The 20,362-nt window shown below is 36.8% G+C and overlaps 1 protein-coding gene across 4 annotated transcripts in view; it reads right to left on the bottom strand.

Annotated features, from left to right (window-relative positions):
* mxt (Eukaryotic translation initiation factor mextil) overlaps window positions 1–20,362 on the bottom strand; it is a 322,652-nt gene that overhangs the window by 220,659 nt on the left and 81,631 nt on the right. For all 4 annotated transcript variants that reach the window (XM_090377627.1, XM_090377628.1, XM_090377626.1 and 1 more), the window contains exon 6: window positions 19,000–19,061. In XM_090377627.1, coding sequence (XP_090233753.1) covers window positions 19,000–19,061 — 62 coding nt within the window. The remainder of the gene's footprint in view (window positions 1–18,999; window positions 19,062–20,362) is intronic.

Here is a 20,362-nt window from a genome sequence, read left to right as displayed (position 1 = left end):
AATGATAAAACCTATGGTGGTTTAAAATAAACATTCTGTTGAACATTTTCTTTTTTTTTGAAATAAACATTCTGTTGAGCATTTTTTCCCACCAAGGACCTGTCTCATTGACATTGAAAACTTGATGTGGTGTGTATCCGTGCTCCTCAATAATTTTTTGAAATTCCTCTGCATACTTCTTGACAGCTTCATTATCAGCCAATGCACTTTCCCATGAATTCTTGTTATGTAACAAGAAGCAGTTTTTAAATTGCTCAAACCAACCTTTACTGGCAACAAACTCCGGATTAACAGAAGATTCTCCATTTTCTTTTAAATGGTTATAAATTTTTAGTGCCTTTTGTTTAATTACATTTCCATCTAATGGGATTCGTTTTTTCCTGCTGTCAACAATCCAAATACTGAGTGCTTTTTCCATTTTCTCAATTATTGGTGCTCAGAAACGAGCTGCCATATTTTCGGAAATGAAAAATTCTGCAGCAACAGCAGTTCTAATTTTCTGTTCATATTTCTTTATGGTACAGATTGTTGCTTCATTTAAATTTAAAATTTTTGAAAGTATGATACCTTTTCCCTTTTTAAAGACTATCCAAAATTTGTATCTTTGATTCTAAAGAAATAAAGTTTCTTTTGAGCAGTGCTTTTTTGCTTTCCTTAGACATAATTTAGGGCTGGATTTTAATTCACAACAAAGAAATTATTCCAATATGATTCTTAAGAACAAAGTTTAGTAATACATACCCGGAAAAATTTATAAATGATCAAATAAAAACCAAAGTAACCTTACAAAATCTTAAAAGTCACGAACTGCACACTTCAAAGTCACAATTTTTTATAGTCTCAAATAAGCACAAGTTCAATAGCACAGAACCTAACCCAGGGATCTCCCAACAAAATACAGTGGACCCCCACTTTACGATTGGCTCACTGTAACCAAATCACTTTATGATGGACTCTTCATAATAAAATAGCATTTTAAACTGCGTTTCTAATAAGCAAAAATAGGAGAAATATTATCCACAGGCTATAAAAATCCACAGGTGCAATATAAAGCACAAATTTAACTTTATTACCTTACCAATTAACAAAGTTAAATGATATGTGAAAATCGGAAGAATATTTTCCAGTTAGCAAAATAAAAATAAATTTAAGCTTACGTACATAGCTTAATTAATACGTACTGTAATATGTACATACTAACTAATTGATATTTATGTTCACTGACTTTTTTTTAGTTGTAAAATTTAAAACAGTAAAAATGATAAGCAATTACTGTATTTCCCCATGTATAAGACGCACCTTAATTTTGGGGCCAGAAATTTGAAAAAAAAAAATGTATTACATAAAGTTATTGAACTCAAGTTTTATTCATCATAAAATTCCTACAACTCATCACTGTCAAAACTCCCATCCATTAGCTTGTCCTAATCTGTGTCTGATGACGAATCACTGTCTTCATATATTGCCTCGTCCTCAGTTCCATTTATGGCATTTGAAATGCCACACTTCTTAAATGACTTGACAACGATCTCAATCTTGATATTATCCCAGGATCTTTTCACCCAGGTACAAACTTCTCCTATAGTTGGGTTCTTCACTCTTCCTGCTGGTGTCAAATTGTACCCAGAAGACTTCATCCATTGGTTCCATTTGTCTCTCATGGCAGCTTTGAAAGGGTTTGTTAATGCTGACATCAAGTGGTTGGAGCTGGGATGTCAAGCCTCCAGGTATGACGGCAGTTTTGTATTTTGCTCTGCAGCAATCTTCTTTGTGTTTTTTGTTATGTGTGCCCTGAACTGATCAAGTACCAATAGGGCAGGTTTGCATAAGAGTCCACCTGGTCTCCTGCTCCAAACTTTCTCAAACCAGATCTTCATCCCATCCTGATCCATCCAACCCTTGTCATGAATGTGGACAATCGCTCCTCGAGAAATGTCTTCTTTTGGCATTGTTTTGTGTTTGAAAATCAGCATAGGAGGCAGCTTGGTTCCGTTGGCATAACAAGCTAGATAATGGCTCTTTCCATGTCTACTTGTCTTCACAGTTAGTTTTCACCCCCTTCTTATCAACAGTTCTGTTACTTGGGACATCAAATTGAAGGGGGACTTCGTCCATATTTGCAATTTGTCCCAACTCAAACTGATGTGTTTTCCGGCATTGAATGACAAAACGATGAAATTCAAGGACCTTCTGCTCATAGCTTTCAGGCATCTTTTGGGCAAGTCTGGTGTGTGTATGCATGCTTAGTCCATTCCGTTTCATGAACCTGAAGCACCTATTGTGTCCTCCTTTGAAATCAGTAACGTCTTTTTCAACAGCAATTCTTCTTGCCTCTTGCTGAACCATCTTTGTGGACACAGGAATTCCAATTGCCCTTTGCTCTTCGATCCATATCTTCCATATCTTCAAGTCTCTCTCTAAATCAGACCATTTTGCTGACTTGCCTCTCATGGCCTTCTGCCGTGGCGTTTTCAGTAGGGTTTCTTCTTCCCGTAGCCAGTCTTGGATTGTTTTCTCAGTTGGAGGAGGACCAAACTTACGTTCAGCAGCACGATTTCCATTCACTTTTACAAACTGGATCACTTTTAACTTGAATTCAACACTGTACGATTATCTTTTCTGAGCCATTTCTGGGCAGAACGTGGCAAAACGTAACCTAATATACTGGTAACAAGTGTGAAACAATGAGTGCAAAGATAACAAGCGTGAAAAAGCGGGAAATGCAAGTAAAAAAAATCTACAACCACTGTATAAGATGCACCCAGTTTTTATACCCCAAATTTTTCGAAAAAAGGTGCGTCTTATACATGGGGAAATACGGTAATAAATAGCAAATAACATGATATGTGCAGGGGAGATATGGAGTGATGAGTTTCTGAAAATTTGTTTTTTATATGATTGAATATTTTATGGAAGGGGAAACACATTTCATCATAATAACGTGAGAACTCACAGAATTCCAGCTATTGGAACTATCGCAAATGCAATAAGATTGAGTTTACTACCCAATTATAATTAATTGGACTAACAGAAAAGTCCATTAAACCAGAAACTGCAAATTGTTTTTATTTTTTTATGGTAGTCACCTCCAGAAATGTGATTTAGAAAAATATCACAAAGGCAATAACAACTAGCAATTGTAGGTGGTAGATGACTTTCATCAACCGGTGAAATACCACCACTTTGCTTATTGGAGGCTTGAAGTGGTGAAACCCATGTTTAGTCTCTAGAGCAAAGTTTCTGGCATCCCCCTCCCCCCCTATACACTTCTCCTTCAACCCATGTACGGTAATAAGTACTATAGGTTTTGATACCTTTCGTGTTTTGGGTTTTCATAAAAAAAAAAAAAAAAAAATTCAACAGCAGGGATTCACAAAGAGGATGCGGAAAGGTCAGGGAATGACCACCGCATATCCCCGGAGCAATATGGCCTTAGTTGCTAATGCTCCTAAAAACCATATAACAAACAAACAACCGTGTTATTGCAAGGTTACCAGCAATTCTCAAACCACGTTAGAGCGAAACTGTGTTATATAAGTACTGTGTTGTGCGAGGATTTCTGCAATTTATTCATCATGTTAGAGCGAAACCGTGTTGTAGAAGTATCATGTTATACGGGGATTGCCTGTATTTTAAATTGAAATAGGGCCACCAAAAGGGCAAAATCCAAAAATAAAATGTCTTATTTGCTTCTTTTAGGTAACACACTTAAACTTCAAGCAAGAGTAACAAAAAAACGCTGGACTAGCTGGCACAAAACTGTTTAGTATATTCTTTAATATATTTATCATCCATTTTAACCAATGCAAGCGGCAGCCTAGCTGGGTCATCCACACAACACAGGGGAATAGCTCCCTTCTACGTCACTAAGAAATACTACGTTTACTAGATGCTTCTCATCATCTAGTGTGATAATACCACTTTGCTTACTGGAGACTAGAACTAGTAAAAACTGTTTCACCTTCAAGGCAAAGCATCAGTATCTCCCCATCTTTTCTATCAAACAGTACTGGTCCTGTCTTTTGAAATTATGATGAGCATCATGATGAGATTAAAAATTCATTCCATTTCACAGGACTGAACCTATTGGTAATATTCCAGGAGGAATCCAGATCAGCTAGTGTACAATCATGTTAACTGTGCTCTTATCAGCTGTCGGGCATGAGTTCAAGTAGTAGGTATGTGGTAGGCAATGTCAAGGCCATGTTACATCAAGGTGCTGAGTATAGTCTTTACAATGTATAGTACCACCACATCCAAAAATATTATCAACTCAGACAATGTTATTAGTGGAGTCCCACAGGGTTCGGTGTTGGGTCCACTGTTGTTTTGTATATTTATCAATGATATTGATGAAGGTATATCAGGCTTAGTGTCGAAGTTTGCAGATGATACAAAGGTTGGCAGGGTTGTTAATGACAGTAATGGCAGTGTGCTACTGCAACAGGATCTAGATAATTTGGGCAAGGTGCTGAGTATAGTCTTTACAATGTATAGTGCCACCACATCCAAAAATATTATCAACTCAGACAATGTTATTAGTGGAGTCCTACAGGGTTCAGTGTTGGGTCCACTGTTGTTTTGTATATTTATCAATGATATTGATGAAGGTATATCAGGCTTAGTGTCGAAGTTTGCAGATGATACAAAGGTTGGCAGGGTTGTTAATGACAGTAATGGCAGTGTGCTACTGCAACAGGATCTAGATAATTTGGGCAGATGGGCTAAGAAGTGGCAACTGAAGTTTAACCTTGACAAATGCAAAGTACTGCATATGGATAGAAGTAACCCCAGAGAAACGTACCAACTATGTGGTACTACACTTAAGGTTGTAGAAAATGAAAAAGACCTGGGAGTAATTGTGCAGGCAGATATGAAGTTTTCTGAGCAATGCAGACAGGCTGCCAGGGCAGGTCATGGGGTTTTGTCAATGATATATAGGAATTTTGCTAGCAGGGAAAAGGAGGTGATTATCCCTCTGTATAAGGCAATGGTCGGGCCACGCCTTGAGTACTGCATACAGGTCTGGAGGCCTCATTTTAGGAAGGATGTAGATTTACTTGAGCGTGTACAGAGAGGGGCAACAAGATTGGTGAGGGGAATGAAGGGATCCTCTTATCAAGGGAGGCTTAAGTTCTGCAAATTGCAGTGGCTGGAGACTAGGCATCTGCGCGGTAATCTGATTGAGGTGTATAAGGCCTTGAATGGGTTCAGCACACTGAATTCTGATGGGATCCTTCCACTTGTTCAGATTACGAACCTAAGGGGGCATAAATTCAAATTAAGAAAGGACAGATGTAGAATAGATGTGCAGAAATTTTCCTTTAGCCAGCGGGTGGTTAATTGCTGGAACAAACTTCCATCTGTCGTTGTGGAAGTTGATAGGTTGAATGAATTTACGGAGGAACTGGACAGGCATTTGGAGGGAATGGTGTGTTGTTTTTTTTTTTTTTTTTGGCTGATGCTGCATAAGCTCATACACTTGCTTTCTTGCATCGCATGCCACTACTACTAATGTTGATACTCTACTAGTAAAAAAATATATCAGATTTGAATAAACCGGTCAAAAATTTCTACCGGTTTCCATGTTTAGCAATTAACAACATAAAATTATTAAAATTATAAATGAGTATCCTGAGTTTGACATCACTGAAATTACAAGAAAATGAAGCATCGACGTGCTGAACTCTGTTGAAATTACTAGTCAAGAGGCTGCTTGGTATTTGCTTTGTCAACCGATGTCTGAGTTCAGTTGTTGCAACTTATATACCTACTGTGTGACCTATCGAGCGAAAGTGTAATAGAAAATGGAACAAAGAAATGGAATGAGAAAACGTGGGTAACGATTCTACTGACATATGGAAAGAGAATTGGTTTGATAAGTACGAGAAAAGGATGATGAGGAACAAGTTCAAATGGGCCAGGTGGAAGATCAAAGATGTCGTTACCAATTGGTAACAACATCTTTGATCCACCGGTAAGTAGTAGGCTCACACCTTCTACTTACCCTACCGAATCAACGTTAATGACCGCACTGACGTCATTTAGGAATTGACATAATTTACATCATTTCTGTTTCACATTTTCGTCAAAGATGTTTTCACGTAAAATAGCTTTAAAATGAGTATAGGGTACACACGGGCTTTTTTTTATGAATTCTGCTTTGGAGAATACGAATATTTCATATTTTTTAATGGATGCTAATGCAATACTTACTGTATGTAATTTTTTATTTTTTAATAAAAAAATTAAATATATATAATAAAAGTGCTTTTTTACATCTTTTATTTTCAAAATTAAAAAATTATTAATTCTGCTGAAAATTAAAAAGAATCTTACTGACAAAATATAAAGGAAAACTCTTAGTCTCTTCCATTTCCCAGTTAAAAAAGTCATTAATCGCACAAAATTTGAAACAAGTGCATATTATGTCTATAAATAATTTAAAAAAAAAAAAAAAAAAACTCTTCATATCGCAATTTCAGATATACCATGGGTATGTTAATTTCCCCCAGATGAATTATGGTAAAAAAAAAAAAAAAAAAAGTAGCGTGTTCAAAGAACTAGCAATTACGTGTTGGAAACTGGAAAGAGTGAATACTGTATATGCTCTTAAATACTCTACATCCTATTACAGTATTATCCTACTACCATATACAATACCATACATCCTATTACCGTATTTCCAAAAGGGGAAATTAGGTAAAAACTGGCTGTATATTTGCTTCAATATATTCAATATACAGTTGCAGAGTAATTTTCTGTAAACAACAGGACTCTCAGAGACTAATTACTGTAGATACCGAGTTTCTCCCCTCAACTAGATGCAATAAAAGAATATGTCAGAAGAATGCTAATTACAAACAGCTACCTCTGAAGGGAAATACAGCCACGGTTCATCAAGTCCATTGCATTAGTTACAAAGTAAATTTCTTAAAAAACAGCACATGACATTCTTTCTGCGAATAGAAGTCATATTTGGTATAGCAAAAACTGCTAAGGGCTAAATTAGACAAAAATATACATAACTGACAAGTTATTTATGGAGAAATCACGACTTCACTTCAGCAGTATGATAGGCTGGACAGTATGGTTTTGATTTAGTTTTCTCAAAACATGGTAAATTCTACGCCATCAGAAATAAATATACAGCAAAATTAGTAAAATCAGTAAGACTGACGGTAATGGCCACCAAAAGAAAAAATTAAAAGATTATGAAAAGAGTTAGAGTAGTGAAACAAAATGCAGTATATTTTGTAAGTGTGGAATTCCAGAAGGAATGGTCCAGGGCTGGATGAAAGAGGAAGAAAAATTGCATTCACTCATAGACTCTATAGAAGATGATGGTAGGCCTCAAAAGAAAGAAAACTAGACTTTGTGAAGTGGACCAATGCTTATATTATACAAGTGGTTTCTACAGAAGAATAGTGAAGGAGTACTGATAAATTAAGTAATTTTGAAAGCAGTGTCACTTAATTTCATAAAATACTTGTTGGAGATGATGACACACTTAAAGCTTCTGCTGGGTGGCTTTGGAAATGGAAGGCTCATCTGAGATATCCCAGGATAGTTGTGTAGGTGAATAAGCATTTGATGACATTACAGCAGCAGAAGCATTTCTTGAATTCCTGATGTGATTCAAGGTGAATTCACATTTGAACAACTGTGACAAAACAAAGCTATATTATAAACTTCTCCCCGACAAGTCATTGGATATTAAAAAGGCATCCAACAAAGCAGGCAAGAAAACTAGCAAAGAGAAAGAATTACCGTGTGCAAACAAGACTGGAAATCACAAGCTAAAGCCATTGTGCATTGGTAAAAGTCAAAGTCCCCAGAGTTTTAAGCACATCAACATAAATCCCTGTCTGTGATTTTTAAAAATAGCTTCAATGCTTGGATGATGAATGATACTTTTGCTTCATGGTTTGAAAGTGAGTTTGTACCATTAGTGAGAGACCACTTTTTTTTTCAAAAAACAGTTGAAGAAAAGACTGTTACTGTTGGATCACCGCCCAGCTAATCCTTCAGCTGATGTCCTGAAATTGAAAGATGGCAAAATCAGAGTTGTGTTTCTGACAAGGAAAACAACTGCACTAATTCACTGATCCCATCCTTCCACCTAGTTGCAGGTCTTCCTCTGTACCTCTTCCCCTTGGTTTTTCCTTCCGCTATATTCTTCAACAGAAAGTTTTCCCTTCTTACTATATGACCAAAAAACTTGAGTTTTCTTTTGTTGATGCTATTTTCAGGTGGTAGATGACTTTCATCAACCGGTGAAATACCACCACTTTGCTTATTGGAAGCTTGAAGTGGTGAAACCCATGTTAAGTCTCGAGAGCAAAGTTTCCGGCATCCCCCTCTCCCCATACTTCTCCTTCAACCCATGCACAGTACTAAGTACTATAGGTTTTGACACCTTTTGTGTTTGGGGTTCTCATAAAAAAAAAATTCAGCCCACAGATCAGGGTACTATCTGACCCTCAAAGGTCTACTATCGTGTTGAGATATTTGCTGGTGTTGTGAATTCAGAAATTCAAGTTGTGGAATTTCTGGCAACGTTAACACTGAAATGCATTCATACAATACTGGATTAGCATGGGAGAAAGTAAGCTCAACAACAATTGAAAACTGCTGGAAAAAAATATATTGGAAAAGATGAGTTCACTAATAAAATTAGCAGAAACCTTGAATTAGAAGAATTTTCAGTACAAGAAGCAAAGGCTGCTTTTAACATACTTGGTGGCAGTCTTGGGACAAATGACCTCCTGACTGCTTGAATTGAGATGGATACAGAAGCCTCCAGTTGTGCATTACTTGATTGAGGAAAAAAAGTGCAGCCTCTATGAACAGTGGAAAGACAACTGACAAAGAGAAGGTCAGTGACATTGGATGTGACTAAGAAGATAATTTGTGACAAATGGGCCTGGAGTACTGGGGTCCATAGTTTAACAGATATTTATTTAAAGTATACCCAGTAAAATAAAATAAAATAAAATATTTCCAGAAGCTTTCGGAACTCGTGTCCCTTTCTCAACTGACAGAATTTTTTAAATACATTACAAGCAAACTGTGGCACGTTACTCATTCGTCATTGTTGTAGCACGGACGTGTGCTGCCTTGCGCCAGTGATCATCCATCAATAAAACGGTTGTCTCCAGGATTGGATGTATACGCATGCCTTTCTGGCGATTTAATGCCTTAGGGTTGTTCATTATGTTTAGTGACTCTAGCCATAGGCGGTGGCGAAAGTGTCGCGCGTGGTCCACTATCTCAAAGTCGCGCTTGGGGTCAAGATCGTGGTTGGTAGCCCAAAAATGTTCTGCAAGCGCGGACTGGTCAGTTTCGGCAAGCCGGATTGCTCTGTCGTGTTCCGTGAGGCGATCCTGGAGACGTCTCGATGTCTCACCTACGTAGCAACTGTTACAGGCCCTACAGGTGATACGGTACACTACATTGCTGCGTAAGACAGGTGTGACAGGGGTCTTCACACTGGAGACAAGTGAACGTAGGTTCCTACCTGGTAATTGTACACATTTTATGTTGTAACTTCTCAGGATCTTCGAGATACGTCCTGACACTCCTGGATAATACGGAATGTAGGCGGATGATATGCCGACTTGCTTCGGAGGTCTTGGGTTGGAAGTAAGTTCTTGTGCCTGTAACAAGCATCTGTTTAGTACATGGGATGGATAACCGCATCTGGTTAAGTCCGCCTTCACACGGGAGATCTCGTTACGTCTAATTGTGTCGGTGCTGGAATGGCTCCAGGCCCTGGAGAACAGGGTGCGGGCAGTGCTACTGAGATGGCTTGGAGCGTGGCCGGACCCGTAGTTGGTGAATTGACCGCACCACATGGGTTTGCGGTATACTGAGGTCTCTAGATGTGGGCCTACGCGATGCACTAGCACGTCCAGAAACGGGAGCGAACCGTCCACCTCTGATTCTACGGTAAACTTGATGAAATTGGATAGAGAGTTGAGGTATTCTAGTAGTACCGTTTCAGAACCACGTGGTATTATGGTAAAAATATCGTCGACATATCTACACCACGTTGTAATAGGTGTAGGTGGGTTCTGGTGTATCTGCTTCTCCAGATCTTCCATGGCGATGTTAGCTACTACGGAACTGACAGGGGCACCCATAGCAGTGCCATGTACTTGTTTGTAGAGTGAGTCTTCAAAGGTGAAGATGCTGCTAGAGAGGCATAGGTTGAGGGCGGTACAGATGTCATCAGTGGATAGTGACGTCCTGGATTGGAGGCTTAAGTCGCTCTCAAGGAGCCTTCTGGCGCAGTGCACGGCCTGTTGGACGGGAATCGAGGTGAATAAAGAAACCACGTCAAATGATGCCATGACAGAGTTATCAGGGATTGAAATGTCCTTAATGGTGTTAATGAATTCACACCTGTCTTACGCAGCAATGTAGTGTACCGTATCACCTGTAGGGCCTGTAACAGTTGCTACGTAGGTGAGACATCGAGACGTCTCCAGGATCGCCTCACGGAACACGACAGAGCAATCCGGCTTGCCGAAACTGACCAGTCCGCGCTTGCAGAACATTTTTGGGCTACCAACCACGATCTTGACCCCAAGCGCGACTTTGAGATAGTGGACCACGCGCGACACTTTCGCCACCGCCTATGGCTAGAGTCACTAAACATAATGAACAACCCTAAGGCATTAAATCGCCAGAAAGGCATGCGTATACATCCAATCCTGGAGACAACCGTTTTATTGATGGATGATCACTGGCGCAAGGCAGCACACGTCCGTGCTACAACAATGACGAATGAGTAACGTGCCACAGTTTGCTTGTAATGTATTTAAAAAAATTCTGTCAGTTGAGAAAGGGACACGAGTTCCGAAAGCTTCTGGAAATATTTTATTTTATTTTATTTTACTGGGTATACTTTAAATAAATATCTGTTAAGATAATTTGTACAACTCATGTAAGGCAAAAGCACCAGAAATTAACAAAGTGCTTGAAAACATTAATAAGGTGATGGCATGATAGATCATTTATTGCATCCAACCACTATTAAGAATTATGTACTGAAAATACTCTGTCATCAGTTCTGGCAAAATAAATTACAGAACAGATACATAAAATTTAAGTCCATAACAGCATTGTGTATTTGTAGAATGTAAAGGGAATAATATAAACTTTAATACTTTATGCTTTTTAGTCTGTATACTCATAAAACATTGGTAAATAAAGTATTTATTTACTAAGTAAGGTCTATTTGTGTTAAAAAAAAATTGGGCAAAAAAAATAGTAAAACTTTTTCAGCTATAACACGCTTTGCTTATAATATGGGCATCAAAGTTGTCACCTGACACCTGCATTATAAGCAAAGTGAACTGGACTGGAACAATTAAAAAAAAAAAAAAAAAAAAAAAAAAAACGAAGTGAAAAACTCAATAGTGGTTTAAATTTCTATTCAAAGTAGGCATCTAAAGGGAAATGTTCAGTTTGGCAGTTACACTTTTATTTACATCCTTACTAGTCCTCTCTGAAGTACAGTTATACTTCAGTCACAGCATGGATTAATTCTTAATTAATCTTGTCTGAACAATTTGATTGGATACTATGATACAATGGCAAAGGAACTGGATGCAAAAAATTAATTTTGATATCACATACTTGGATTTCAGAAAAGTTTTTATACTGTTGCATATAAAAAAGACTGCTGTACAAATTGGAACAGTGTGACATTAAGTACAATTTACTGCTACAGATAAAGGGATGGTTGAATGGAGAAGACAGAGTGATTATCAATAGACACTGCTCTTCGTAGACTAATGTTATTAGTGAATTTCCCCAGGGTTCAGTGCTGGACCCATTCATTTTCTTTATTTATTAATGATATTCGTGAAAGTATATCAGGCTCAAGGTCTAAACTACGATACAATGGTTGGTAGGGCAGTTAATGACAGTCATGAAGGTATGCTACTGCAACAAGATCTAGAAAAATTAGACAGATGGTCTGAGAAATGGCAGCTGAATTTTAAAATTGACAAATGCAAGGTATTGCCATATGGGTAGCAGTAATCCCAGAGTAATGTACCAACTTTGCAGTACTACATTCAGGGTAATGGAAAATGAAAAGTATCTGGGAGTAATTGTGCAGTGAGATATGAAGTTCTCTGAGCAGTGCAGACAGGCTGCCAGAACAGCTCACGGGGTTTGTCAATGATATACATGAATTTTGTTGGTAAGGATAAGGTGATTACTGCATTGTACAAAGCAACAGTTAGGCAGCAGTATGTTGAGTACTGCATACAGGTCTGGAGGCATCATCTTAGGAAGGACACAGAACTGCTGGAACAGAGAAGAGCAACGTGATTGGTCAGGGGGAAAAGGGGTACTCTTACCGAGAAAAGCTTCACTTCTGCAAATTGCAATGTCTGGAAACAAGACACCTGCAAGGTAATCTGACTGACGTGTTTAAGGCTTTGAATGGATTGAGCAAGCTCAATGCTGATGGGATTCTTCCTCTTGCTCAGACTATGCACATGAGGGGACATAAATACAAATTGAGGAAGGATAGTTGCAGAATAGATGATAGGCAGAAATGTACCTTCAGTCAATAGTTGTTGTTGTTGTTTGGTTTTTAGGAGCATTAGCAACTAAGGCCATATTGCTCCGGGGATATGCGGTGGTCATTCCCTGACCTTTCCACATCCTCCGTATTTGGTGGTCACAGGTTCGAACCCCGGTCTAATCAAGAAGCGTGTGCTACACACAGCTGCTCCTGCCCACCTGGCTACGGAGGTGCCTCAGCCAACAGGTGGCTGATTGCTAGAACAAGCTTCCATCTGCTGTTATGGAAGCAGATCGATTCAATAAATCCTATGAAAAATTATATAAACTACTGAAGGAGATGGATATCGGGTTTTTTTTTTTTTTTTTAATGCTGATACTGTATAAGCTTGCTTTCTTGTATCACTTACCACTACTAATACTAACAACCTGAAATCTCTTTTCTTTGAGGGCAGTTTTTACCTCAAATGAAATTTCACAGAACTGAGTATAGGACTATGAGAAATACTACAGTAATTAAGCATTCACAAAAACTTTAAAATGTAAGCTTGTAAAATACCCAAAAGAATGTAACTTAGTGGAATTAAATTGATGAAATTATGAAATTTATGCCAAACAGAATAACATATTGAGACTTTAAATGAGGAGCCAAGTGGTGCGTGAATACCCTTTAAATTAAACATGTAACCAAAGTTATTTTTAAATAATAAACACAGAAGGCAATATTCAACATGCATAATATTCATATTTCAGGCACTTTAAGCATGTCAAATTTGAAATAAATAAATGAAATGGAAGTGAATAATGGTATCTAATACATAAAGATGTTGTTATTTGGTTTTTAGGAGCATTAGCAACTAAGGCCATATTGCTCCAGGGATGTGCGGTGGTCATTCCGTAACCTTCCCGCATCCTCCGTATTTGGTGGTTACGGGCTCAAACCCCGGTCTAATCAAGAAGCCTGTGCTACGCACTGCTACTCCTGCCCACCTGGCTACGGAGGCGCCACATAAAGATGTGTGGCAATATAGTTCCTAGACTGAGCTGTTGCAGTCATGTTCGAAGAGTTTTAAAAATAAATGGAGGTGGTATGCTGTAGTTAAAACTTCCTCCAACACATGGTGGTACACAGATAGTTCAGTAGGTTAAAACAGGTAACAACCAGTTTCATTAGTAGCATTAATATTCTGTGTCATGATTTTGCAATGGAGCAACAAATGAATATCAAATTGTGCTTTAAACTGGAAAATCTGAATTGGAAATGAATAAAATGTTAAAAACTGTTTGATGATGATGAAACGTTACGTCATACTAGAATGTTTAAATGGTATAAGCAGTTGAAAGAAAGACGCGAGGGTGATCGCAATGACCCAATAAATGGGCATCTATCAAACTTTTGAAACAGATTTACAAAAGTTTAGGAAATTGTGGCAAGAGATTGTTGTTTGTCCTTGCGGATGATGGTTGATGAGTAAGATGTGAATAAGGAGATGATTTGTCATATTCTGCATTAAGATTTAGGAAAAAGGAAGGTCTGCGTAAAATTTGTGTTGCACAGCCTCACAGATGAGCAGAAGCAATGAAGAATATCATCAAGCAAAGACGTTATTCAGATTTGTCAAGACAATTCTAATTTTCTTGACTATATTGTCACTAAAGGTGAGTGTTAAGGGCTTCAGTAAAACCCACAAACAAAGTGTCAGCGCAAGCAGTGGACTTCAAAATCATCACCAAAACCCAAAAAGATTTGTTTACTTGTTTGTTTTATTTTTTTTTGTTTATTTACTTGTTTGTTTTATTTTTTTGTTTATTTACTTGTTTGTTTATTTTATCCAGGATCAAAACAATACTAATCATATTTTTCGATAAACAGGGCAGAGTGTGATTCACATGGAATTTGTATCTGAAGGAGAGAGAGAGAGTATGTCAATTCAGAATTCCATGTACTGGTACTTCAGAGACTATTCAAGTGCATTTCTCGGGTTTGGTCACAATTTTGAAAGAAAGCAGTTGGTTCTTGTTGCACAACAATGCCCCTGCCCATTCCACACTTGTGAAGACATTTCTGATGAAACATGGTATTGTACAGATCAACCATCCATTCAACTCTCCCAATCTAACAAGAGCAGAAGTTTTCCTTTTGTTCAAGATAAAAACTCACCCTCAAAGAAAAAGGATTTCAAAATATTGAGAAGAGCATAACTGCTAAACTGACATCATCTCTTTGGACACCTCTGTTGACTCTTTTCAGAAAAACTTTTAGAACAGTGTAATAAGTGCAGTCAATCAAGTGGTGATTACTTTGAATAAAAATAGTCATTTTTGAGGTCCTTCACTGTGTTTTTTTTTATTGCACAGTACAGGAAGTTTATTACCACACCTTTTAACTGGACAGGACAATGTGGTGGAGATTTTGAAATGCACTGTGTTGGAAGTTAAGGTAAAGCCTAAGAGTGATATACAGCAAAGAATAAGAAAGAAAAACATTGTTTCTTCAGATATAACTGAAGCTAACTTTAATTCAGATGCACTTAAATGTGCTGTCTTGACCACCATACCTCATAAAGCTCCTGATGTGGATCTGATGTTATCAAGAGATTCTATACAATTGTACCTGAAATTTTGTTACTTGTTTACATTGCATGCTTTCATCTTTCCTTGAGTACAAAAATTTTTCACGATCAAGGTTCTTCTGAAGAGTATAGATAGACAGATTCAACAGATCCCCCCCCCCAGTTGTACTGCACTTGCTTTCCTCCCAATTTTAGAGAAGATCTATGAATGTTTGATACTGAATAGGCTCATATAATGGTATTTATTTAGATCATTACAATCTAGTAGGCAGTTCAGCTTCATAAGGGGTTATGCTACTGTACATGTCTTGGCACTTGGCTGCTGCTTCTTCAGATTCCATGTTCAATTTGAACATTGGAGACCAACGTTTTCCAGCCAACTCTTTCTCTTGCTTTATGAAATAGTTCTTATGTCGTAAGATCCCCTGTCCATTCTTTGATGTTATCAAGCCACTTTTTTTCTTTGTCTTCCTTTTGCTCTTTTTGCCTTTAATCTTCCCTTGCAGGATTAGTCTCTGCAGGTCATATTGTGGGCCTCATAATATGCCCAAGGTAGGCAGTCTTTCTCTTTGCTGTAGTTAGTAGTGTCCTTCTGGTCCTTGCCCTCTTAAGGTCCCACTCAATGGTGATCTGATCTGTCCACAGAATTTTGAGCATTCTTCTGAGTGTGCACATCTCTAAGGCTTCCAGTTTCCTGATTTCCACATGACCCAAGTCTCACATCCGTATAGGAGAGTGCTCCATGTGTAGCATTTGGCCATTCGATATCTTTTATAGAAATCCAGTTTCATGTCACAGAGGAAGTTCCTAAGATTCTTAAATACCTTTTTGGCCATACCAATTCTGCTTCTAATTTTTGTGCCTTCTGTAACTGATCAAATTACAGATGCCAAGAACTGCTAGAGTGTAGAAGAGTTTGAGGGAAGGTCTCTATGCATGTTATACAAATAGGCATTTTTTGTCTATAATATGCCGCTCTTGCTTGGGAGCACAGAATTAAATAGCTGCACAGTGTTTTGCATAGTTGTCCACAGGAAGGTGTGCAGAACAGTTTCTAATGAGGCATTTCAGGTAATTCTTGGGAAGGTGTCTATAGATTTGGTTATAATTAAAAGATCGCTGGAATATTACGTAAAGAAAAATTGAAGACTTGAGATCTTGGGAAACTACACTTGCCTAGTCTGATAATGAAATGGTAGGTTTGGATTAGGTTTGAATATAAAATGAGAAAGTTAGCAATGAAATGGTGGTGTCTATGGAAATGTGTCCAAGAAGGGTTACCTGACATAAGAATTTATTCCAGACATATCTTTAATTAACCATAAAGCCTAGCCTTGGTTAGTAATGGGAATATTGGTAACTAATTTCTAATGGGTCATGGTTCTTTTAAGGGTAAACTGAAACAAATGGGTTTAAATGTAAGTTGATCAGTGTTATTGGGGACAGATTGAACACTGAAATCATATTTTAAGGTCTTTTCCTTTATATGAAGATATAAGAACTATACACAGGACCTTAAGCATTATTTTAATTAATTATTTAAGTTCTTTAATTGTAATTTATGACCTTTTAAAATTTTAATTTTTGCTGAATTCGCAAACAAATTAGTACCAAGGAAAAGCCAAATTTAAAGCGTCAATAGTAGGGCCATGATGGTTGTCCATGAGCTACAATGCCTTCAGTTTATGTTCATGTTGTGTAATGTCTGTACTAATAATGTGTTTATCTTACTCTTTGTAAAGTGCTAAGATAATAACTAAGTTGTAAGGTGTGTATACAATCTTAGTTCAAAACACCATTTGCAGAAAGACTGTTTTGAGAAATGAAAATGAAATAAATTGTGAGAATGGGCTAATTTACATGCTCCTCAATATCTGATTCTCAATCCACATACAATCAGCCACTTCTCCATCTCACCTAATGCATAAAAATATTTCTTGGTATTGACAACTGTCTTCACAGATGCCCCACTTACATTTGTAGTTCAAATTAAGTCATCTTTCACTATGGTGTTTGCTGTCAATGGACAAAAATCCAGAGAATGGGCAAGAGAAAAGTTATAGATTCACCACTCTCATGCCTTTGTAGAAATTATATTTCTATTCAAGACACTAAGTGCTCCATCTTTGTTGGAGAACTAGTAGCTTTAGAATCACTCTGTTGTTTCTCAGTCATGATTATAAGAATAAAATCTGTTAGAATAAGAGATAAGAAATGAGCAGCAATGAACGCCACACATACAAATAAAAAAAACAAATGCCTTTTCTTGCAACCATACATCTTTGCTTACAATTCTCACAATGCAACAACCATAACACTCCTACGTGCTCATAATCAAGTCTCTCATAAAAACTTATTTTTTAATCTTTTTTTTTTTTTAATTAATTTTTGATTTTAAGTAAAGTTGAGGAATATGCAAGAAAGTTTGGCATATGTCACTCGAGCATTGTCCATACATAGTTATTTACTGAATTAATTGGGAATCTTAAACGTTGTTACATAATACAACTGTTAGAAGTTTACAAAAATTTAGCATAACCATTTGTAAATATTCCTTACAGATGAAAAATTGTATTTCTTCTGACAGTGAACTTCTGCAAATTTTTGTAAATTTTTAATAACTGCATTAGGTATCAAAGTAATTTTCAAGTCCCACACTATTTCAACATGTAACTGTATACTTTTTAAATTTACCCTTTTCTATTAAAGGTAATCACCAAGATAGGAGTATATAATGAATATTAGCTGAACTAATCAAGGTGTATATTCCAAATAAGAAAATATTAAATGCATTTCCAAGCAAAGTGTGCCATTACTGCAATTGGCATATGTTTTACTATGTGCATTAATAACAACTTTTTCAATGAGGTTCTGCAATCTGTTCTTTCTGCTTTTTTATTGTTGATAGACTGTTATACAGAGTACCTACACATCAGATAATATGCATGAGAAAACACATCAAAATGTTGTTATATGCAGTAAAACTTTTTTTTTTAACATTTATTACCAATTTATTACAATTACTGAGTTTTGTATTCAGCATTTAAAAGGAACTAAACTGCTAATGAAAAGTTTTAGAGTAAGGATCATTTTACAATCCACTCATGGAATAACTTCTGTTACAGTAAACAATACAATTTTCAATGTGATACACTGTAAATCTGTGGCATTTATCATTCAAAATCATTTTAAAAACAGAGAATGACCTTTTCACATCGAAAGAAGTGACTTGGTTAAATTTAAAAATGTGATCCTTCAATGCCTCTATTCAAAATGGAAACTCCTGTTCATTTCCATTAACAAAGGTATCTAATTTCCTTAAAATATGAAATCAAGTTCATTTTTTAAAATGCTATAAATTTATTCTTATTTTCTCTCCTATGTCTCCTTTGGACTTTCACTACCTCTTCAATTGCACTGCTCAAAGAAAATCCCCATGCGTCATTCAGTTATAATAAAGTAATCCAATCAATCAAAATGAGTCTCGATGAACAGTAATGTTTTCTAACCAAAATGGAAAGAATTGCCTTAGCAGCAAATGAAATTTGAATTGCATTCTGCTTAAAGTGGTATGCCATTCAAATCAACCTTTCCAACAGCAGAATAAACAACTACCAAACAGCACATTATACCCTGAATCATACCTCAATGGATTTTATATATATAATAGAGTATTCAGACTACCATTATCATTTTATGCTGTATATAAAGTATCAATTATACAGTATATTAGTGAAAGGAGACACAGAGACATAATACAACCATCAACAACCAATGAAACTGTGTTGACCAGTGCCACGATTATAGAGACTAATGTAAACAGTCAAAATAAAATAAACTATTATTAGAAAAATGGTAATAATGCAAAACGAGATCTTACCTTTGCCTGAATCAGAATTTCTAATAACGATTTCATCCTTATAATAATTTTTTCCGGCAATCCTGCAAACATCATAAATAAATTTTTGAAAAATCAAAATATCTTCTACAGTGAAGTAAGTAGAAGAAAATATCTTCTACTTACTTTGAAATCTAAATAAAAATTAATGCTGCGTAATATTTCTCAAGTGTTTTTTAGTTGTTTGTTTGTTTGTTTGTTATTTGGTTTTTAGGAGCATTAGCAACTAAGGCCATAAGGCCATAAGGCCATATTCTTTAAGCGACTTGATCAGAGACTTGGGCTTACCCAAAGAGAAGGCTGAATTACTCAGATTCAGACTAAAACAGTGGAACTTACTCGCCAAAGGTGCAAACATTACAATATACTGTAAGCGAAATGAAGAGTTTCGAGATATTTTGCAATGGAAAACAACACGTGTGTCTGCAAAGACGTTGTTGGTCTTATGCATGAACTGAACATTGATCACAATACCTCTGAATGGCATTTGTTCATTGATGTGTCAAAGCTAAGTTTGGAAGCAGTATTGCTTCATAATGGAAATACTTTACCATCATTTCCTCTTGTTCATGCTGTTGGCCTGAAAGAAACTTACAATAGTATGTCCCAGATTCTTCCTGCTATATGTTACAATGACTATGGTCGGAATATTCGTGGTGATCTCAAAGTGATTGGACTGCGTGTTGGGTTGCAAGGTGGTTTCAATAAATACTGTTGTTTCCTGTGTTCGTGAGATAGTCGTGCAACAGCTAAACACAGCGAAGAGAGATGAATATATTCCCAGCAAAAGCAATGTAAGGTATGTTCCATTGATTGATCCATAAAAGATTTTTCTTCCCCCTTTACACATCAAGCTTGGACTGATTAAGAATTTCACTAAGGTAATGCATAAAGAAAGCAGAGGATTCGCATATTTACTGAAAATGTTTCCAAATTTATCTCATGCAAAGCTGAAGAATTGAATTTTCATAAGTCCTCAAATAAGAAAGCTCCTAAAAGATGAAAAATATCAAAGAAATCTGAATGATGTTCAACTGGCTGCATGGAGATCTTTCAAGGCTGTGGTACACGGATTCCTCGGAAAGAGAAAAGAAGAGAACTATGAGCAACTGGTGACAAACTTGCTGAAATGTTACAAGAACATGAGGTGCTGAATGTCATTGAAAGTGCATTTCCTTCATTCCCATCTGGATTTCTTTCCTGAAAACTTAGCAGATTTCAGTGATGAACAAGGAGAGAGAACTTCCACCAGGACATATCTGCAATGGAAAAACGATACCAAGGTCGCTAGGACTCTGCCATGATGGGAGATTACTGTCGGTTACTTAAATGAGAAAGCAATCTG

The sequence above is a fragment of the Mastigoproctus giganteus genome, chromosome 7 (genome assembly GCF_048544385.1).
Source record: "Mastigoproctus giganteus isolate SK-2022 chromosome 7, ASM4854438v1, whole genome shotgun sequence".
Classification (NCBI taxonomy): domain Eukaryota; kingdom Metazoa; phylum Arthropoda; class Arachnida; order Uropygi; family Thelyphonidae; genus Mastigoproctus; species Mastigoproctus giganteus.
The sequence above is the reverse complement of the archived record's forward strand: the minus strand, read 5'-3'. Positions and strand labels throughout refer to the sequence as shown.